Source organism: Dromiciops gliroides, chromosome 4 (assembly GCF_019393635.1).
Source record: "Dromiciops gliroides isolate mDroGli1 chromosome 4, mDroGli1.pri, whole genome shotgun sequence".
Classification (NCBI taxonomy): domain Eukaryota; kingdom Metazoa; phylum Chordata; class Mammalia; order Microbiotheria; family Microbiotheriidae; genus Dromiciops; species Dromiciops gliroides.
In genome coordinates, this window is record NC_057864.1 from 166,003,015 (window position 1) to 166,026,966 (window position 23,952).

The 23,952-nt window shown below is 34.1% G+C and overlaps 1 protein-coding gene across 1 annotated transcript in view; it reads right to left on the minus strand.

Annotated features, from left to right (window-relative positions):
• Positions 1-23,952, minus strand: part of BRIP1 (BRCA1 interacting helicase 1) — a 222,898-nt gene that overhangs the window by 149,496 nt on the left and 49,450 nt on the right. Inside the window, 1 exon segment of the mRNA XM_043999497.1 lies at positions 6,278-6,568. Coding sequence (XP_043855432.1) covers positions 6,278-6,568 — 291 coding nt within the window.

Here is a 23,952-nt window from a genome sequence, read left to right on the forward strand (position 1 = left end):
TAATGATGAAACATATTATCTACCTCCAAAGAAAGAACTGATATTGATTGAACAGAGACTGAAGCATGCTATTTTTTTACTTTATTTCTTTCAGGTTTTTTTTTTCTTTTATTTGGATTTTCTTTTACAAAAGGACTAATATGGTAAGATTCATGTTTTTTAAAAAATGAAATGGCTATATCTTGACACATAGGAAATAACTGGTTCCCAACAGAGGAACCCATTATGAATCAGATCTCTATACCAAATCACCAACTAGTAAGTTAAATATAACTTAGTAAGATAGTAAATATCAAAATAAACACCAAAGTAAAATACAAATAAGAAGAGATGGTATGCAATTAAAATAATTTCTATCTGATCTATTAAAATAAGTTATTGCCAACAAAAAATGAAAACTGGATAAAAGAACAAATATAGATGCTATTAACATCTCCTAAGGAAGTTTAACTGATACAAATCAATCACCACAAAAAGGAGACCAAAATAGCTTTCAGAGTGTTTCAGTCACTTGATCATCTTGCCAAACAGAGACATGCAATGATAGTTTAGAATATAAACTTGTTTGTAAAATATAATAGAGGAAAAGGTGGAAGATTTTGAGAAATATAAGAGAGCAAAAAGTCGGGGAAGCAAGTTCACATAAAGTTTGTGGTAAAATCAAATTGAGCCAGATCACACTGAGACAATGAAAGGAAAAAACTAGAAGACAAGGAACTGATGAAAAATGGAAGATCTGTCAAGATTTCTATAACAAATATTTATTGTCATTGACAGAGGAACCACCACATTAGGAAACAGAAAAGACACTAAAGAAAACAAAGATAAGAAAATACAGAAGAGATCAGATATACACTGAGGAGGTTCATGGTAGAAGCAACACAATCTGGGAATGTTTGGGACCTCCTGAAACAGAAGAAGGGTTGGTTAAAAAGTACAGATATTAATACTAATTTTTTTAAAAAAGAAGAAAAAAACCCAATTTTTTCCCATTTCTACAAAATCTTTATGAATAAATGGAATAGCATACATTAAGGGCTTACTATGTTCACTGTGCTAAACACTGGGGATACAAATTTTTAAAAATTATAAAATTCTTGTCCTCAAGGAATTTACATTTAATAGGAGACAACAAAAATAGGGAAGTGATAGCCAAGGAACACTTTGGTCAGAGGAGTCAAAGAGATGATTAGAAAAACCCCAAGGAAATCAATCAAATGACATACCCTGCCCTTCCCAGAAGCAATGGTGCTGTTGATTTGATTACTATGTCCACAGCAAGAAGTTAGGTCCATTGTGTGGGGTGGTAGGATAGATGGCAATGTGCCCATGTGGACTGCTAAATGGGATTTGAAGCAAAGCATGGTCAAAGGGTTCAGTTTGCATTCAGTCAATCCATAATCAAAAAAATTAGCTTCAAAATTAAATGGATTCACTTTCCCAGGAACTGAGGTATGGATTCTGAAGGTCCCAAGATATAAAGGAAGTCAGTTCAGGTGGGAAAAAGTAGGGTGGCAGTGGTAAAGCAGATGGTAACATGAATGGATAAATGGATTGCGTGGAATGAAAATAAGCTAACATACATATTTTGGGTATCCCTGAAGAAAGGGGAACATATAGGAATATATGAATAGGCTGCCACATAGCACAATAAAGAATAACACAGGAGACATGAAATAAAGGATATCATCCAAGAAATGTAAGATCGAAAAAAGGATGGCCCAATTATGTTGCAAAGTGGAGGGATAAAGGATGGATGGGTCTTCAGGAAATCACAATCAAGAATTTTAAGAATGAGAAGGCATGCAAAGACTATGTATATTTGTCACAAGGGTTTTGTTTTTCTTTTTTTTTTTTGCCCTGGGGAGTGGGAATGAAGAGAGAAAATAAATGTTTATTAGTTGAATTTTTTAAATTAATTTTAAAAACATGAAAAAATAAAGGAAAGAAAGAAGCACTATTGTAAAGAGTGTCAGTGATAAGATTATAGTTCCATTAAGTATGAATTAATCAACTAACTTTATCCGCATCATTGAGGCAGCTAGGTGATACAGAGGATAGAGCATGGGAAGATTTGAGTTCAAATCTGGCTTCAGATACTTCCTAGCTGTATGACTCAGGGCAAGTAACAATTTCTATTTGCCTCAGTTTCCTCAACTGCAAAAATGGGGATAATAATAGTACCTACCTCCCAAGACTGTCATAAGGATCAAATAAGATAATATGTGTAAAGTGCTTTACTGAGTACATGATACATAGAAGGTACTGTATAAATTTTGCTATTAGTATTATTATTGTTGTCCTTCATATTAGAAGGGGCCACTACAGGTAGTTGCTATTAGTGCCTTGAACTACAACTGAAAAGCATGAAAAATAGCCTGAAATATTTTCTAGAGAGGACACAAGTAGTTTACTTATTAATATCACTACATCAGATCTGTGTATCTATTTATTTAAAGGAAGATCTAGTTAAAGTACATGAGCTATGCAAACAAAACAAAACAACCCAGTAAAATGTAAAGAATTAAGGACCCATAATTATCCAAAGTTGCACTGATTGGGAAGCTACCTGTTTGGTAGGAAAATGCTAGACTACAAGGAACTGCACTGTCCTCTTCGTTCAACTCATTTTTTACAAAATGTTCATGCCTCTATATTTCTGCTCTTTTTTCCTACTATACCAGCTTCTCCTATGAAACATATATGCTTTGTTTTTAATTCCCCTTTTTTATCATCCTTTTATAACCTTCTCTTCCCTGTGCAGGAATAAATGGTTAGACTAGTTCTACAACAGCAATGGCAAATAGGAGCTTTCACTCTTCTCTGTATAAATGAAAAGATGGCAAAAAACAATCACAGGCCTGACAGGTAGCCTTGATTTAGTAGCCCCCTCCTGTGTTGTAGAATTAAGGAAAGACGGAGAAAAACAAGCCTCCTATATGCCAGGCACCATGCTAAGCACTTTACATATATTGTAACAACTCTAGAAAGTAGGTGCTATTAGTATCCCCAATTTAGAGCTGAAGAAACTGGGGCAAACTGAGATTAAGTAATTTGCCCAGGGTCACAAAGCTAGTAAGTGTCTCAGGCCACATTTGAACTCAGGTCTTCCTGATTCCAGATCCAGTGCTCTAATCATTGTACCACAGAGCCCTTAAATTAAAAGCATTTAACTGAGATTTAAGATACCTGAGGTACTGGTACTAGGTCTGCCACTATAGAGCTGGGCAACTTTGGGCAAATCACTTTCCTTCTCTAGGCCTGTTTCCCTCTGTAAAATGAGGAGGTTAGACTGGATGATGTCCAAAGTCCCTTCCTAGCATTAACATTCTATATGGTTGCTGTGCAATTAAAAAAAAAATGTCAGATGAGAAAGACTTGCTTTCTAAAGTGCACTTAACAAAGTGACATTCATCTAATCTGCCTTTTAACCATCTTCATAGCCTCTTCTCCACTGGTCTTGAAAGCTAATCCATGTATTAGATGTATACCTGGAAAGTTCCACATACCAGGTGGATATCTAATGCATGCTGGGCTCTAAGGTCCCTTCCAGCTTTAATATTCTATTCCTTGATGATTCTCGCCCCTCAAAGTAGCACCATGGGAAGTCTCATCTCAACTGGCAAAGGGCAGCCACTCTTATGTATTTAATTTGTTAGTGTTTATATATCTGGATCTAATTTAATTTTGTTTTCTTAAACTAAACAAAGACTAATTTCATATAGTCAATTGACTTCTTTTTCCTGAAGAGCACTTTAGCAAAGGAAACAGTGAACAAAAACACATGTCCTCTCTGATCAAGCCAAAAATCAGAAAGTTTACACTTTAAAGGCATTTAGACCAACACCCACATGAAGACTGATAGCAAAAGCAGAAAAGCTCATCCATTTTAAGTGTAATACAACCCTAAGGAAAGGCTGTCACTGAAGTGTTATCACACTTTAAGCTCTTTTTACTCAAACTGTCAGATATCTATTTATCTTCCCACTTTGGTGAAACAAGTTCGGTAAACACAGACACCTACAGTGACTGTGTAATTGGCCCTCATTACAATACCAATTACCCTGAGGGCCCAGGAGCAAGAAAAGAAAATGTTCCCTGTGTTCACACCCACCAGTTTAGGCAAGCAGGCATTCTGAGAGCCAATTAGCTTACTAGACAAAAATAACTGAAATTGGTAAATGCTTGAAATGAATTTAAATTAAATGCTAGTACCTGACAAAAAAATGCTTACATATTTACCAATGTCCATAATAATGTCAAAAATTCTGAATATTGCCTTTAATTACTTATTTTACAGGTGATTTCCATTATTCACTACAAATTAATGAATATTCATCACAAATAAGAACAAAGTCAATAATCAATAACTAAATGTGCAGAGTTTTAAGTTTTGAGGGAAAGGTGATTAAAAAGTCTTAAACAGGGGCAGCTAGATGGCACAGTGGATGGAGCACCGGCCCTGGAGTCAGGAGTGCCTGAATTTGGATCCGGCCTGAGACACTTAATACTTGCTAGCTGTGTGACCCTGGGCAGGTCACTTAACCCCAATTGCCTCACTAAAAAAAAAGTCTTAAACAATGTCATATAATCCCAAATTTTTAAAGCTTAATTTAATTGATGGGACAATATTGAAGGCAAAGTTAGTAACATGATAACACTTCCATAAGTGAAGGCAAAGCAATATTGATAACATGCTTTTATACAGCTTTCGTAGTAAAAATCAAATTTTAAACATTTAAGGAATTCAGCAGATCAAGTATACATCTAGAATTGGGAGAAGCCTATCTAAAATAGAATTTTTGGGTCTAAATGAGTAGGCAAGTTCTGTATCTACTTGATCATTTTCAGTATTTCTCTTTCTCTGCAGAATATACATTTGTATACACAACACATATAGTGCCTTTCTTTAAAAACAAAATCTGGAGAGGAATTTCCTCAAAAGAAACTGTGAGTAGGGAATTTCAGAGTTTCTTGGATATTTAGAAAAAACTTAAAAGACAAATTAACAGCCAGCTGGTTTCTGCAATAGACTGAAGAAAAGTCTCAGACTCTCATTCATGTTTCTTTTATTCATTTGCTCTGTTTCTGAATAAGTAACTATTTAGGTCTTTATTTTACATTCTCAAAAAATTTTAAGTCACTGAAGATTATTTTGAGAATTAGGTAGAGTCACTTATTTATCCCTAACAAATAACAATATTGAAAAAGAAAAAGAGTACTCAAGTCATACAGTAAAAAATGTAATAGATGAAATTAAACTTTAGAGACCTTGATTCAAAGGATTCTGGGTATAACTAACATTACCTTGATTTGATTAAAAGCTTAGATGAAAGATAACATTATTTCCATGAAATATTAGGCATTCTGCATATGTAACCAATGCTCCTTCGTCCAAAGTACCTCTCTGCTGATTTCTGGATATAATTCCAGATGTGAAATATTAAGCATCATAGCTAACTAGTAACTGTACTATAGTACAGATTCCCAAATGAATTTATCAACCAACTTACAAAATCTCATATAAATTAATAAGATTTTCTCTTAAAACCACCCAAATTGTATACAGGTTTTTCTAAATGTCTTAAGGAAATCTCAATACCTCTCATAATTTTTTAAAAATCATTTCATCTGTTTATACTGTAAAAAGTTTTCAGAGGCAAAAGCCTGCAAATAAACACAATTTAAAGACAAAATACTTATAGCAACATTTCCCATTCAACTAAAATGATGATATTTATGTTTGGTAGAATTAAGGATGAAATCTAATATTTTTTCAAGATAAACTACTTGCATGTGCTCAGATCAATACCATTTGGGTTTTTTTGTTTGGGGTTTTGTTTTGGTTTTTTTTGGGGGGAGATCAATACCATTTGAAAGTGTCAGATTCTACACTCTAATAACCTGAGAACTGAAGACATTTATTTGGGAACAGGAAGAAAGAAGAATTAGAATTTTTGCAGCTGAACATGTGACTTAGGAATTAAACTATAATATTAGCTTTAATTAGCTTACAATTTTATCCTATTTTGGTCCTAAATCTTACAATTTTAACCTAATTTGGCCCTAAGTCTTACAATTTTAACCTACTGTGCTGATCATCAAGATTTACTGAAAATATACTTTTTCAAAATTAATTAGTCCTAGCAGACACTAAACTTTGGTCATAAGGATTTAATAAGTTACATAAAGGCTGAATTATCATTATAAACATAAATGTGCACATCTTGAAAATGTCATGCCTTATTCTTTCCTAAAACAAAACTGTTTTACTCACATTTTTTCCATCCATCAACTCCATGCATTTTTCATTCCTGTTGAAATTACCGATTACTTCAGGATGTACACAAGTATGATCCCTGCTAGAAAGAATAGTCATTCGGACCCCAGAGTATGCTGTCCTCCGCAGTTCTCTAGTAATCTGAGCTATCTGTTTATGTGTACGAGTCCCAAAAAATATTTTAGGTGTCTTGCATTTTCCCCCATGTTCTTTCTTTGTTATATTATCGTCATCTTGACTTTTCTCACTTTTAATGGAACAGGAACAACGAGTACAAGGACCAGGAAGCTGCAACAACAACAAAAAAGGTTTGTTTATGATATTATCCCCTACAATGTACTCATAAAATCTACTACAAAATGATCAAAAAATGAATCACAGCTGTCAAGTAAAAACAAGTTTTTGAAAAGATCTAAAATTCTTTCCAAAATTAATAAAATATAAAAATAACATGTGTATATAAGTACATATTAAAAACAAAACATAAACTATACTTAAGATTGATCCTTCATCAATCTAAAAAGAACCAAAAAGGAATTTTATATAATTATACTGAACCCTAGACATGTAATACAAATCTATATAAATTTACATTCTAATTTTAACAACTAAGGTAATCATCATATCTTTTCTACTAGAAATACATCAAGAGAAAAGGTATTAATTATAGCATCTACTTAATTCATGTGAATTTTTTGGTACTATCAATTTGTTATTTTACATTTATACCATGGCCCAATATTAAAGACTCCAACCAAGTAGTAGGCAAGACAAATATTCTATAATTTTCCAGTAAAACAAAAACAAAGCTTTCTTTATGCAATTTACAAAAGAACAGTTTAATGTCAAGTTGCCACAGATAGACAATTTTAGCCTTTGGGAAAAAAGAAGACAAACTTAGAAAATATTATAAGATTTATTTCTAGCAAAAGTAGAAAGGTTAATGAAATAATATTAATATTTGACAAGGAATAAAGATTGTTTATTTGATGCTAATATAGCTGAAATTCAATTACCCTTCATGGAAGTTCTTTCCCATTATCATGATCATTCAGAATAGCTTTTCAAAAAAAAATTCCTAAGCATATCAAATTATTGTTCTGAAGAGGATTTTTTTTATCTGTTTCAAATGAAAATTCTATTCCAATGAAATAGTCTATTCATAGTCTATTTCTTCACAAGCTCACCAAAAGGCAACAACAGCTACTTAATCTAGTATCCTACTTCTTACCAAGTATTTCATGGTTCATAGCTATAAGGAACTGAATTCTGAACAAAAAAATTCCAACACTGTATAATAGAACCCAACTGGTTTTCCCACTTCTTGGTCCTTAAGAATAGCTCCCTTTCCTCCCCCAGTCACTGAGACAAAAGTAGCAGACTAAAGCTTCATGTGAGAGAAATGAAGTGAAATGGTATAAAGTCTGTGAAAAGCCTGATTGTTTGTAGAATTTTTCACTGGAGTGAAAAAGCTAAACAGCACATGAGCTTAACAGAGTTTGTATTGGAAGGTTTTAGTTTAATAGGACAGAGAGCAATATGCTATATTTGACAGCTCAAAGATTTTTTTAATTGTAATCAGTAAGATTATCCTTCATAAACAAATGCTAAGTCATGGCATGTGTTACACCACAATATGGGAGATCAAGCTGTCTTTTAGCCTCTACTCTGGAAAAGCAAGTTCAAATTACCCCAGATCCCATTCAACCTTGTCTGCCATTAAATATGACAATACATGATAGAATGGATGTAAATGTGACCCTTCTGGATCTGTCACTCACTGGGATAAAAGGTTCACTGATGTGCCAAATAAACAGCCCCGTCAAAGCAGATAAAGTTACAGCCATGCTGGAATTGTTACACTCTCCTATCAAGTTGCCAGTAACGGCAGATTTCATTACGGTGTGCTGCCACATTAAATAGCCAGTTCCAAATATCCTGCCTTCTATATTGAATAATTACTTATTCACTGAAAGGATAAAAAGAGGAGTTATGAATGGGGCTCTTGTCAGCAGTGAGGCAGGAAACAGCTGACATGTGGTGTATGTTACATATGTGGCAATATCCGACTCAGTTTATGGTCACACAGAAAACTGGAATGCAAATTATATCATGATATTTTTGACCAAATTCTTTTTTTACTCTTTGAAATGATCACACTAATTAACATACTAAAAGAATTAATGTAACTTTAAGCAGCAGAATCAATTTACTTTTTCATACAGCAGACTTTTAAGTCTATCCTCAATCTTTTCACTTAATTCAACTTTCCCCTATTCACACTATAGCAAAATTCATCCTTCATGGGAGAAGAGAGGTTTAGGCCCCAGAGTTTCGTTAAATGCAAAGAATAGATATTACATTTGAACACCAAGGTAATCTAGTACAGCAGTGCTTTCCCAGGGCACAAAGATATTAGCTATTTGATATAATTACTTCAACAACAGCTAAACTGTAAGTAATGACTTTCTTGACACATATTTTGCATTTAAAACTTTTATTTCAGTTTAATTTTTTTTAAAAGGTAAGTCTTGGCACTCACATTGGTGAGGTTATACTTGGGGTAGGCGGGGTTGATCTATTAATTAGCTGCTGTTTAGCTGCTGAAGGCTTCAAAGGACTCAATGTTTAGAACTAACTTCAAAAAGAACTACCCTGACCACAGTAGCTTTAATTTTAGAATTTTTTTTAACATCAACACTAAACGTATCGACTAAGTGGTATTGTATCCACATTCTTTTTTTTAATTTTAGAATTTTTAAGGGTGTGATATTTTGTTTTGTTTTTTAACATATGCTGCATCATAGATAAGGTTTTTTAAATGGCTAGTTTTATACCTCTCAGAGAAAATGTGTTCTTTACAGGGGGCTCTACTGAAGTTTAACATGTTAGAACAATTGAGAAATTCCTTAGAATGGTACAGTGAGTGAGAAGTGGGAACAGAGAAAGCTGGAAAGTTTCTTCATATACATTATTAAAGAACAATTCCTTTCTCAACAAATATATTCCTACTAAAGGCTCCAGTTAAACTCTCTGGTGAACACTACCACAATATTGATGGAGCTGCAAATTGGTACAATCATTGTAGAAAATAATCTAGAATTATGTGAAAAAAGTCATTCAACGTGCCCCTTGCCTCAGATAGCCACTCTGTGGCATATACCTCAAAAAGGTCAAAGACAAAAAGAAAACTATCACATTTACTAAAATATTCCTAGCAGCATTTTTTGTGGTAGCAGTGAATTGAAAATAAGGTGGATAAGTAATGACTAAAGAAATAGTGACAAATGAATGTAACGCAATATTACATGCACTATAAAAAAATGAATAAGAGGAATTCAGAAAAACATGGGGACATTTATGAACTGATAGAGTATTGTAAACAGAAGAGTAAAATACACAATGATTATAATATAAATGAAAAAGATAATCATAATGAAATTGAATGTTATGTGATTATAACAACTAATCCTAGCCCCAGAGAGATCATAATTACCACCTACCCCCTTTTCTTGGAGAGGTGGGGTGGGGATGGTTTGGGGTATGTAAATGTTGCATGTGTTATCAGACATGGTCAGTGTCTCTGATGATTTTGCTTAACATATTTTTCCACTGTTACAAGGGAAGATTCACTTGGGTTGAAAAGGTGAGAGAAGAATGATAGAGTATATCCAGAAATGCAATGTAAAAGCAAAATGTATCAATTAAAATGTTTAAACAAATAAATATATATGAGATATGGCCATGTAAAGGTAGTACTTTATAGTATTCTGTATCATACTTGTCCCAAATTAGGCCACCAGCTAAAATGAGAATTTTTTTTAAAGTCATATACACCCACGGGTATGTACCTACAGAAATATACACATATATATATATATGTATATACATAGATATACATGTGCTGTATTATATGGTATATTATATGTATGTATCATTCTTTTGTGTATATCTACTTCCTTTTTCCATATATGTATATACAAACATACACACAGACACAAATATATGTATATATATATATATACAGTTTAAAATGTTATATAAAATTACTGTTTAAATACATATTTATTCTTTTTTTACATCTCTTGAATTAAAATAATTTGTATCATACTTCTGTCAAAGATGTCATGGGGAATATGGGGAAAATGAGACATTAATATACTCTTGGAAAAGTTGTAAACTGATTCAAACATTCTGTAGAGCAATTTGGAACTATGGCCAAAGAGCTATAAAACCATGCATACTCTTCGAGCTAGCAATACCACTACCAGGCTGGCATCCTAAAAGAGATAAAAAAAATATTTTGAATTTGAAATTGGGATGATGTCCATCAACTGGAGAATGGCTGAACAAATTGTGGGGTAAGATTAGGATGGAACACTATTGTGCTATAAGAAATGATGAGCGGGGGCAGCTAGGTGGCACAGTGGATAAAGCACCGGCCCTGGATTCAGGAGTATCTGAGTTCAAATCCGGCCTCGGACACTTGACACTTACTAGCTGTGTGACCCTGGGCAAGTCACTTAACCCCCATTGCCCCGCAAAACAAAACAAAACAAAAACAAGAAATGATGAGCAGGATACTATCAGAAGGACTTATGAAAAATGCAATCCATCTACAAAGAAAGAACTAATGGTATCTGAATAGACTGAAGTATATTTTTTTGTTAGTTCCTCTTTCTAAAGTTTTTTTTTGTCTGTTTCTTTCACAACCTGACTAACGTGGCGATGTTTTGCATGACTGCACATGTATAACTTATATTGAATTGCTTGAGTTCTCAAGGGGGAGGGGAAGGAAGGAAGAAGAGAATTTGGAACAAAAAGTTTTGAAAATCAATGTGAAAATTTGTTTATACATGTAACTTGGGGGAAATTCTAAATAAATAAATAAATGAGTGAATGAATTAATGAATAAATAAGTGAACAAGTAAATCAATAGATAAATAAATAAGTGAATAGATAAATGAATGAGTGAATTAATGTGGGGCGGGGGGGGGGGTGGAGAACCTAGTTCTGACATTTTTGTTGCTACTCTCTTACTTATCTGCACTCAGTTTTTACATAACCAAGACCTGAAGGGAAAGTATGGCTTATATTTGGACTAATATAGCAGTTATCAATGTGAAACAGAACATAGAAAGAAATTAGTGTTTCAAGTAATACAGAGGTATCAGAAAATGTTATTCATTGTTGCAAAAGGGAGTATAAAAATCAGTGACTTCAAGGTTACAGAAAAGTGGGAAGGGGTCTTGGTGAAAAATGGTCATTAGTAGGACTATCCCCCAATCCATTCAAGAGGCTAATACCTCTATACAGACAGCCTCTGGTCCAGGAGTTCTACACCAATAAGCACTTACAAATTTAATAACACTACATTAAGTTGGCACAGAGGTAAAATATGTAAAAGCTGGTTTGTCTGTTCCATGGTAACAAAATTTTCAACCAGCCTTCTTCTGATAAGCAAACTGTTACTATATGAGGCAGCTAGAAATATTGAAATTATTTATTCACAGCCAATTTGACTCTAGGTGAAGTCAGATAAACATAAAGGCATTTCAATAATTTGTAATCTGCAAGAGTCACATGTGGCTATACTGGGTGGCAAAATCTGCCTTTACTCGGAGAGACTTTTTTTCTTAAAACCAAAGAATTTCTAGAGCCTTTTCATTTCAACCAAAGGCAAGGAAACTCAAACTGCTCTTTTAAAGCGAGTCAGCAAAAGAGGTGCCTATGTGTATGACTTTTGCATTGATTTAAATAGGCAGGAACCAATGATTTTAAATCGTGGTTCAAATAAACCCCTCAGCAGCCAAAACTCATCTTGGAATTTCAGCTGCCAGAAATAATCAAATATGATTTCCTTCACTTAAATTATTATTTTGATCTCTTACCTCTATAGTATCATGAAAGCATAATGGTATAATGGAAGAACACTGCACTTGGAACAAAAATAACCTGGATTCAAATCCTTGTTCTGCTTTTCCCTACCCATGTGAAGTTGGGCATGTCAATTAATCTCTCTAAACCCTACTTTTTAAATTTACAAAATAGAGAAAATTACATGTGCACCTCCTTCTTCACAGGTTTGTCATAAAGATCAAATGAGATGAGTATTAAATGGTTTGTAAACCTTAAAACCCTATGTAATATAGAAATGTGTTTTGCATGACTTCATATTATAATGGGTATCATATTTTTCTTGCCTTCTCAGTGCCTGGAGGAAGTAGTGAAGGGAGGCAAAAATTTAGAATGGAAAATAAAAAATAAAATTAAAAGCCTGTATAGGGGCAGCTAGGTGGCACAGTGGGTAAAGCACTGGCTCTGGATTCAGGAGGACCTGAGTTCAAATCTGACCCTCAGACACTTGACACTTTCTAGCTGTGTGACGCTGGGCAAGTCACTTAATCCTAATTGTCTCACAAAAAAAAAAAAAAAGCCTATGTAAATATGCATTACTACTACTACTACTACTGCTGCTGCTGCTGCTGCTGCTGCTGCTGCTACTACAACTACCACTACTTCTACTACTCCTACAACTACTAGATACAAGGTAACTATGTGAGGGAATAAAGAAGGATCACCATGATTCTGTTCTTCAAAGAAGTCCAATTTCTATGTTCTTGCCATTATTCCTTTTATATAGCTGTGATTAGAAAACAGGCTACAGGCCAATACCCACAAAATTATGTCCCTTAAATATAACCAACCTATTCAAGTATAGTTAAGTATTTTTTTTAAATGAATGATGGGGGGCAGCTAGGTGGTGCAGTGGATAAAGTACCGGCCCTGGATTCAGGAGTACCTGAGTTCAAATCCCGCCTCAGACACTTGACACTTACTAGCTGTGTGACCCTGGGCAAGTCACTTAACCCCCTTTGCCCCACAAAAAACAAACAAAAAGAATAACAACAACAACAAAATTAAATGAATGATGCCGGAGATCTATTTGGAACTATGCCCAAAGGGCTATTATAGCACTGTGCATACCCTTTGGCCCAGCAATACTACTGCTAGGTTTATATCCCAAAGACATCCCCAAAAAGGGAAAAAGACCTATTTGTACAAAAAGATTCATAGCAGCTCTTTCTGTGGTGGCTAAGAATTGGAAATCAAAGGAATACCCATCAATTGGGGAATGGTTAAACAAACTGTTGTATATGATGGTAATGGAATATTATTGTGCTATAAGAAATGACAAGCAGGATGACTTCAGAAAGGCCTGTAAGGACTTGTATGAACTGATGTATAGGGAAGTGAGCAGAACCAGGAGAATGTTGTGCACAAAGATAGCAATAATGTTTGATGAAGAACTGTGAATGACTTAACTATTCTCAGCAATACAATGATCCAAGACAATCCCAAAGGACTAATGAGGAAACATACTATTCACCTCCAAAGAAAGAAATTATATTGCTTGAACACAGACTGAAGCATGCCATTTTTCACTTTTTTTTCTTTTATTCAAGTTTTCTTGTGCAAAATGACTAATATGGTAATTTTTACATGGTTGCACATGTATTACCCATATCTGATTGCTTACTGCCTCAGGGAAGGGAGAGGAGAGGAAGGAAAAGAGGGACAACATTTAGAACTCAGAACTATAAATAAAAATGTTTATTATTAAAAAACAAAGAAAGAAAATGAATGATGAAGGAATAATTATAAATCAATTTCATTAACCAGGGAGAAAGTTATCTCATTAAATTTGAATAGATCCTTGAAAGGAAAGAGTTATACCAACTGGGCAAAGGCTGAACAAATTAAGGTATATTAATGTAATAGGATAACACTATGCTGCAAGAAATAACAAAACATAATTTCAGAGAACCTGGGAAGACTTATATGAATTGATACAAAATAAAGATAGTAGAACTAGGAAAACAATTTTATATAATGACAACATTATAAATACAAACAAATTTGAAAGACTTAAGAACTCTGCCTCTTCCCACACTTTTTTGAATGGGGTGATCAGGACCAGAATTCCCTGACCTTGACTTCATGGACTCCTGCCACTTACTTCCACTTCCCTTTCTGTGTAAATTTGTGGGCATTGACCTGTAGAATGTTTTCTAATCACAGCTATGTAAAAGGAATAATGGCAAGAACCTAGAAACTGGGCTTCTTTGAAGAACAGAATCATGGTGATCCTTCTTTATCCCCTCACATAGTTACCATGTATCTAGTAGTTGTAGGAGTAGTAGAAGGAGTGGTAGTTGGAGGAGGAGGAGGAGGAGGAGGAGGAGGAGTGGTTAGTAGTCATAGTAATGCACACTTACTCTGATCGATGAAATGGAAAACCACAATTCCTGAGGACCAATGAGAAAGCACGTTACTCCTCTCCTGACAGAGAGGTGATGTACTCAAGGTGGAGAAGGAAACAAATATTTTTGGAAATGGTTAATGTGAGATTTTATTTTGCTTGACTATATATATATCAGAGCCTGGAGGTGGCATGACATCCCAAATCAGAAACTGAGACTGGAGAAGGGGGTAAAGATAAAAAGACACAGAGCAACATGTAGAAATATTATGGACCAAAGGATGGCCAAGAGATAAACCCAGAAGAGAGAAACTCCATAACAAGTACAAGCAGAGCCTCAGAGAGAGAGAGAGAGAGAGAGAGAGAGAGAAATGGTTTGGCCACAAAGACTATAATTGTACCTTGAAGAAATGAAGCAAAAAATTTCTTTTCAAAAGATTTTTTAAAAAATGTTATTATAAGTGAAATAAGAGTTTTTGAGGAAAGAATTAGATGGAGAATAAATACCTTAGAAGAGAAAGTGCTTCTTTACCCAAATATTAAATTCCATGAAAATTAGAACGAACCAAGCAAAATTCAAGAACCAAGAAATATTAAAGCAAAAAATGTTTAATGAAATTATTAATTATCAAAAAACAACTGACCCAGAAAATAGGTGTGAGATGAAACCTCAGAGTTGATTTAATTTGCAGTTCTCTAATCAAGTGATTTAGAGTAGTCATCTTTTTTTAAAAAGATTAAAGTAAAGTAATTGAAAAAACATAATACTGTGTCAACAGCAGAAGGGGAAACTTATAATTGACATGAGAAATTATTATTAATAACTGATATCTTAGGGGCAGCTAGGTGGCGCAGTGGATAGAGCACTGGCCCTGGAGTCAGGAGTACCTGAGTTCAAATCCAGCCTCAGACACATAACACTTACTAGCTGTGTGACCCTGGGCAAGTCACTTAACCCTAATTGCCTCACTAAAAAAAAAAAAAGTGATTAAAAAAAAAATAACTGATATCTTAGAGAGATTCAGAGCTTCCAACCTTCCAAAGCCCTGACTTTTAGAGCTCTAATTACTCCTTGAATTAAGATTGCATTGGGGCAGCTAGGTGGCGCAATGGATAAAGCACTGGCACTGGATTCAGGAGGACCTGAGTGCAAATCCGGCCTCAGACATTTGACACTTACTAGCTGTGTGACCCTGGGCAAGTCATTTAACCCTCATTGTCCCATTCCCTGCCCCCCCAAAAAAAGAAAGAAGATTGCATTGAATCTCTTTATCTTGGTCAAAAGCATCCAAAGCTTCTAAGGAATCTAGGGTGGAAGCTCATTGTGTTCTATTCATGCTTGGATGGAAACAGATCTTTTTGTCTATATTAGCTTCTCCATTCAGAGAGGGGTCACTCAGCCCACCCATTGAAAAGGGTATATATTTTTTGAATTGATAGGCCAAAGCTGGGGGTGGTCTATTACAGACCTTCATTTTAATATAGCCTACCTCAAAGCGATGTCAACCAATTAGATTTGATTGCTGTTTGACAAAGCACCTACTGTTTCAAGGGCATATAAGCTGTGAGCCCTGCCACCATGATTGTTTTTGTTCTGAGAGAGAAGGCCAATGACCATCCTTTTATTTATAACCTGCTGGCCTTATTAATGAAATGATTACATTACCCGAAAACTATGTCTCTCAAAACTTTGTCACACTGAGAAGATTCTGCACAGACAACATTAATAGATCTAGGGTAAGAAAGGAATTAGTCAAATAAGAAAAAAAATTGGATAAAATTTCTCTGATAGGGGTTTGCTATATATATAAAACCACATACACACACACACACACACACACAACTAATAGCCATTCCCTGATAAATTGTCAAAGGATATGAGCAAACAGTTCTCAAAAGAACTGCGAAGTATTCACGATCACATGAAAAAATGCTACAAATCACTAATAATAAAAGAAATGCAAATTAAAACAACACTAGGGTTTCACGTTATACCCTGTAAATGGCATGAATGAGGAAAAAAATAACAATAATCAATGTGAAGAGGCTATGGAAAGATAGGAACACTAATACATTGCTGGTGGAGCTGTGAAATAGTATAACGTTTTTGGAAAGCAATTTGGAATTATGAAGATAAATTGATTAACATGAACATAGCCTTTGAACCAGAGACTCCATTACTGAGTTTATACCCCAAGGAAGTAATTGATTAAAAAAAAAAAGTCACTGTATACTTCAAAATATTTACAGCAACACTTTTTGTGACAGCCAAGAATTGAAAACAAAGTAGACACCTGTCAATTAAGGAATGGCTAAACAAATTTTGGTACACAAATGTAATATAATATTACTATGATGTAAGAATGATGTATGTGAAGAACACATAGAAGCATGGAAAGATTTATAGGAACTGAAATGAAGTCAGTAGGGCCAAGAAAACAACATACAAAATGTAACTACAACTATGTAAATGGAAAGAACAATGACACATCAAAAAATTGAAATTAAATTAACAAAATTATAAAGATCAGGTGGTACTCAAATTAAAAGATATGAAAAGATACTCCCAACCTATTCTGTAGATGTGGGAAGGCTTCAGGTGTTATACATTAAACACTTTCAGGCTTTTTCAATGTTATCAATCAGTTCTGTTGATTCTTTTTTCCTCCTCCAAAAAAATACTATCTGTCATACAGGAGGGCTCTCTAGAAGGGTGAGGGAGAGGGATACACGGGATATTATGATGATGCAAGAAAAATAAAATATCAATAAAAACGAGTTCAAATACCAAAGAACTACAGATAAGATCACACAATACCTGACAATTACTAGGATAAAAGAAAGAAAATCTTGGAATACATTTCTGAAATATATTCCAAAAGGCAAAAGATAATGGCTTACAATGAAGGACAACTTACTTTCAAGATTGAGTATACATACAGGGGGAAAAAGTGAATCTTTACTGGAATATAGGATTTTCAAATATTCTAAATGAAAAAATAGTAGCTGAATAGAAAACTTGGAATGCAATTATAAAAGTCAAAGGAAAACTTTCTTTTAAAAAAAGTATATTTGAGTAAGTAGAAGAGGCTAAATGAGAATGGTTGGTTTACTTTCTAATGGGGAAGAAAAGACAAGTATCTTCACACTCAAAATGATTTCAAGGATAATTGGATGATGAAATAAGATTAATGGACAGGGTTCTGATGGTCTTAAAGGAAAGACAAAGAGATATAATAATAATTAATAATCATCATCATCATAGCTAATATTTACATAGAACTTACTATGTGCTAGACATTATGCTGTTTTATAATGATTATCTCATTTGATCCTCACAATAATCCTGAGAGGTAGGTGCTATTACTATCCCCATTTTACAGATGAGGAAACTGAGGCAAAGAGAAGTTAAGTGAATTTCCTATGATCGCACAACTAGTAGGTGTCTGAGCCTGGATTTTAATTCAGGTCTTCTCAATTCCAGGACCACTGCTCTATCCACTGTGCCACCTAGCTGAGGAAGAAGACCAAACTTATCATTTCTCAACCAAGAGGCAGACAAAGAAGAATATAAAAATGAAGATTAAGTATCATCTGAACTAGAGACAGGTTGAACACACATATACACACATACATACTGCACAAAAAGTTTGCTGTGTAACAGGTTAAACTCAACAGGAGGCAGGCAGAGAAAAGGAAAAATGAGAGAGATACTCAAGAGGGATGGAACTGTCCCAATTTCATCTTATGAGGCTATGTCATAAAAGGAATAAAAACGAAAAATGTAGCAACTAGTATTCAGGTTTTTGGCAAGAGAAGGAGAAGTAGAACTAAAGCATATTGCTTTAATTATAGATCAGTAATGCTGATCACATTTGTTCTTTTACCACTTTCTTCTCTGTAAGTAGAGAAAGGAAGTGGGGCAGAAAGAGGAGAGGGTATATAAGAGGATATGATGGAGAAAAATGCATAATCAACAATCATATTTAGCAAAGATGATTCTACCCATAAAACAGGAAAGGAACACCAAATGGATTAGAAAGCAGAATCCAATAGTATTTTTATAAGAAACACACTTGAAACAAAGATTCACAAAGACTTAAAATTAGAGGATGGGGCAGCTAGGTGGTGCAGTGGATAGAGCACCGGCCCTGGAGTCAGGAGTACCTGAGTTCAAATCCGGCCTCAGACACTTAACACTTACTAGCTGTGTGACCCTGGGCAAGTCACTTAACCCCAATTGCCTCACTAAAAAACAAAACAAAACAAAACAAAAAAAAATTAGAGGATGGAGAAATATTTATGCTTCAAGTAGACTCAAAAAAGCAAGATAGCAAGGGGCAGCTAGGCGGTACAGTGGATAGAGCACCAGCCCTGGAATCAGGAGTACCTGAATTCAATCCGGCCTCAGACACTTAACACTTACTAGCTGTGTGACCCTGGGCAAGTCACTTAACTCCAATTGCCTCATTTTTTTTTTTTTTTAGTGAGGCAACTGGGGTTAAGCGACTTGCCCAAAGTCACACAGCTAGTAAGTGTGTCAAGGGACTGAGGCCGGATTTGAACTCAGGTCCTCCTGAATCCAGGGCCGGTGCTCTATCCACTGCGCCGCCTAGCTGCCCCCAATTGCCTCACTTTAAAAAAAAAAAAAAAGCAAGATAGCAATCATGATCTCAGAAAAAACAGTTGTAAAAATACAAAAAAAAGAGAAAAAGGAAATTACATTATGCTTAAAGGCACCATAGACAATGAAATAACAGCAACATATTATATATAATATATATACATATATATCAAATGAAATTGTACTTAATTACTTAAAGGAAAAGTTAACTGAATATCAGGGAAATAAACAACAAAACTATAGGTTGGGGACACCAATGATCCCCTTTTGGACAGATATGTCTTACAAAAAGAGAGTTAAGAAAAAAGTTAAGGACCTGAATATAACATTTTTTGTTGGTAATGACAGATCTCTGGTAATTACTGAACAGAAATAGAAAGTAGAAATGATATATGTATGTCGGTATAGATAGATGTATGGGGCAGCTAGGTGGTGCAGTGGATAGAGCACTGGCCCTGGATTCAGGAGGACCTGAGTTCAAATCTGACCTCAGACACTTAACACTTACTAGCTGTGTGACCCTGGGCAAGTCACTTAACCCCAATTGCCTCACCAAAAAATAATAAAAATTTTAAAAATAAAATAATAATAATAATAAATAGATAGATGTATGGATACATTTAGATAGAGATAGCGATAAATCTTAGCACCTTTACAAAAACTGACTATTGCTAGGGCAGTTAAGTGGAAATATTATGCTTATTCTCTACTTACCAAAACACAAGAAAAATTATAATCAGTAAGGGACCTTTAAAGAAATTTAAAGGATTAAGATTTTAATGGAAACAAAATAACTTAATCCTAAAGAATTTGTTAGTCAAAGAACAAAATATAGAAACAACAGATGTTTTCAGCCAAGAAAATGATAACAATGAAACAACATGACAAAATTTTTGAGATGCAGCCAAAGTGGTCCACTGGGGAGAATGTATATCTCTAAATACTTTCATTAACAAAAGAGAGACAGGACATATAAATCAATTTGTCATGCAACCAAAAAGAATTTTTTAAAACAGGCAAAATTTTTTAAAAATCAAATAATGCAAAAAACATCTTGAGAATAAAAAAAGAAATTAGAAATAAAACTAGGCATTTTTAAAAACTAATCATTATATAATCTTTTGGGGGGAAAAAAGAATCAATATAAAAATGAAAAAAGGGGAACTGACAACATGTGAAGAGGAAATAAAGGAAAATATTAGAAACTAACAAACTCTTTCTACAATACAAATATGGTTTTGATTCCTAAACCAGGGAGAGGCAAAACAAAGAAAGAACACTACAAATCAAGCTCCCTGATGCATATCAACCAAGATTATTAGGAAAGAGGCTAGAGTAACATAGTAAAAGAACTTTGTAACATGACTGACTTGGCTATATAACAGGAATACAGGGTTGCTTCGATATGAAGAAAAGTATAAATAGGATAGACCATATCAATAACAAAAACAATAAAAATCATATGATTATATCAATAAATACAGAAAGGGCTTTTGACAAATATAATACTCATGTCTATTAAAAAAAAAACAACACCTTAAAAAGCATAGGAACTGGTAGCAGCTAGGTGGCACAGAGGATAAAGCAACGGGCCTGGATTCAGGAAGACCTGAGTTCAAATCTGACCTCAGATACTTGACACTTACTAGCCATGTGACCCTGGGCAAGTCACTTAACCCTCACTGCCCTGCCCTTGCCCAAAAAGCACAGAAACAAATGGACCTTTCCTTAATATGATAAATAGTTATATATCTAAAAGGGCAGCTAGATAGCACAGTGGATAGAGTGCCAGGCCTGGAGTCAGAAAGACTTAAGTTCAAATCTGGCCTCAGATACTTATTAGCTTTGTGACCCTGGGCAAGCTCCTTAAGCCTATTTTCCCCAATTTCCTCATCTGTAAAATGAGCTGGAGAAGGAAATGGCAAAACATTCCAGTATCTTCACCACAAAAACCCCAAAAGGGGTCACAAAGAGTCAGACATAACTGAAAATGACTCAACAACAAAAACAAAAAAAATCTATCTAAAACTAAGAGTTGGCATAAGATATTATGGAGAAACCCTAGAAACCTTTCCAACAAAATCAGGAGTAAAGCAAAGGTGTCTATTACTACCACTGTTTTCTGTTGTTCAGTCATGTCAAACTCTTCACGACTCTATTTGGGGTTTTCTTGGAAAGATACTAGCATGGCTTATAATTTCCTTCTCCTGCTCATTTTACAGATGAGGAAACTAAAACAAATAGGGTGAAGTTACTTGACCAGGGTCACACAACTTGTGAGTGCCTGAGTCCAGATTTGAACGCAAGAAGATGAGTCTTCCAGATTCCAGGCCCTGTGCCACCTAGCTGCCTAAATGATACAAATAAAAATTTTATTTATATCATTTATATTTGTTATTCATAATGAACATACTATAAATATTTTTCTAGAGTACAAGAAATGTTCACTATAGCAATATAAGAAAAGAAAATTAAGCATTGGCAAACAGGAAGAAAAATTGTTATCTTTCGCATATTATATAATTATCTGCTTGGAAAACCCTAGAAAGTCAATTTAAACTTAATTGAAATAATAATTATCAGTAAAGTAGAAGAATATAAAATAAACCCACATAAATAATGATCACTGCACATTACCAACAAAGCCCAGCAGGAAAAGATAGAAAGAGGAATTCCATTCAACATAACTACAGAATGTATAAAATATTTCAGAATCCACTTACCAAGAAAGATACAGGAATACAACTATAAAACACTCTTTACCAAAACACAGGCCTAAACAAATGAGAGATGCTCATTGGTCAAATTTTTTACCAACGCAATTAAAAAAAAATCAATACCATACAACCTAAATTAATTTACTTATTAATTTAATGTAATTAGCAATCAAACTACCAAAGAGCTGCTTTATAGAACTAGAAAAAAATAACATAATTGATCTGGGAGAACAAAAGGTCAAGATTCTCAGGGAAAATAATGAAAAAACATAGGAAGGCAGAGGGCTTAGTAGAGCAGATCTCAAACTAGAATACAAAGCAGTAATCATCAAATCTGTTTTTGGTTCCAAAGTAGAAAAGTTGATCAGTGGAATAGATTAGATTCAACTGATCAAAAGACATGAATAAGTAGATTTCAAAAGAAAAGCAAGCTATTAATAACCCTATTTTTAAAAAATGCTCCAAATAAAAGATCTTAAAAGAACTCTGAAATTCCAAATCAAACTCATTAAATTGTCAAAAAAAATTATTTTTAAAGAAAATGACAGTTGTTAGAGGGAATTTGGGAGGGCAAGCACTCTAATATACTAAAAGTTTAGTTTTAAATTGGTCCTGCTATTCTGGAAAGCAATTTAGAATTATACCCAAAAAATCATTAAAGCACATATATACATTTTGTCCTAGTGATACCACTACTGGCTTATACTTCAAAGAGAATAAAATAAGAAGGAAAAGACCCTTATGTACAAAAATATTCCAAACAACATTTTTTGTTGTAGCAAAAAGACTAGGAGCTAAGGGGGTTCCCATCAATTAGAGAATCGCTTAAAAATTATATTCTTTCATTATCATTATCAATAGTATATTAAGGTTGGGGCAGCTAGATGGCGCAGTGGATAGAGCACCAGCCCTGGAATCAGGAGTACCTGAGTTCAAATCCGGCTTCAGACAGTTAACACTTACTGGCTGTGTGACCCTGGGAAAGTCACTTTAAGTGAGGCAATTGCCTCACTTAAAAAAAAAAGTATATTAGACATATTAATACAAAGGAATATTACTATGTTGTAAAAAACAAAAGACAGTCCCTTTCCTTGAGAAGTTCACATTTTAATACTCACAACCTAACAAAATAAGGGAGTGGGAGGTAGTGATAGAAATAGAAAAAAAGAAAAAAGAAAAAATAGCAACATCAAACAAGTACTTAAAAATGCAAAGAAGAGAACAAGAGGAAGTTCAAAAGGAGAGAGAGACAAGTAGGACAGGCTTAGAACTAACAATCTTAATTTATTACATATTATATTTTATTTTTTAAAAATAACAAGCTATATGTAAAGAAAATTTATGGTTTGACATAACGTCAGTAAACACACATTTAGTTACTTCTTGGTATGTGCTAGGCACTGGGGATACAAATAAAAGCAACAACCATGCCTACCCTAAAGGAACTCACATTCCAATGAAGGAGAGAACACATAGAAATCTACATGGACACATGGTAATTAATTACAATGTAATACAAGTCAAATTAGAGGTAGTCTCAAAGGGAAGGCACCTGGCATTAAAGGAGAATGAGAAAGACTTCTTGCAGAAGGTAGGATTTTAGCTGAAACTTATATATAACATGCATACATATATGTATAAACATTTTAATATATGATATAAGCTAGTGTCAGAAGTAGAATTGGAACCCACAACCTCTGATTCAGAACCACTCCCTCATTTTACAGATGAGGGAATTGAGACTCTGGAAGATTAAGAAAACTGTTCAAGGATACACAGGTCTATATAAATGCAGTTTTTTATATTAGAGTACTAGGTTTTATTCAAATAATGAATAATTTTAAATTATTTGTATAATTTATATAATCCATATCACATTCTTACTTACAACAAAAATCCTTAAAGTATGCTATAACATTATTTCACAATTATAATCTTATTATTAACATTTCTCACAACTTAGTGTCTGTACCTCTTACATTCATACAGTTAACACATAACAAAAGCAACGAATAACCAATAGACTATATGCATATTCCAATAATATCCTCCCAAAGTCAAGAAAACT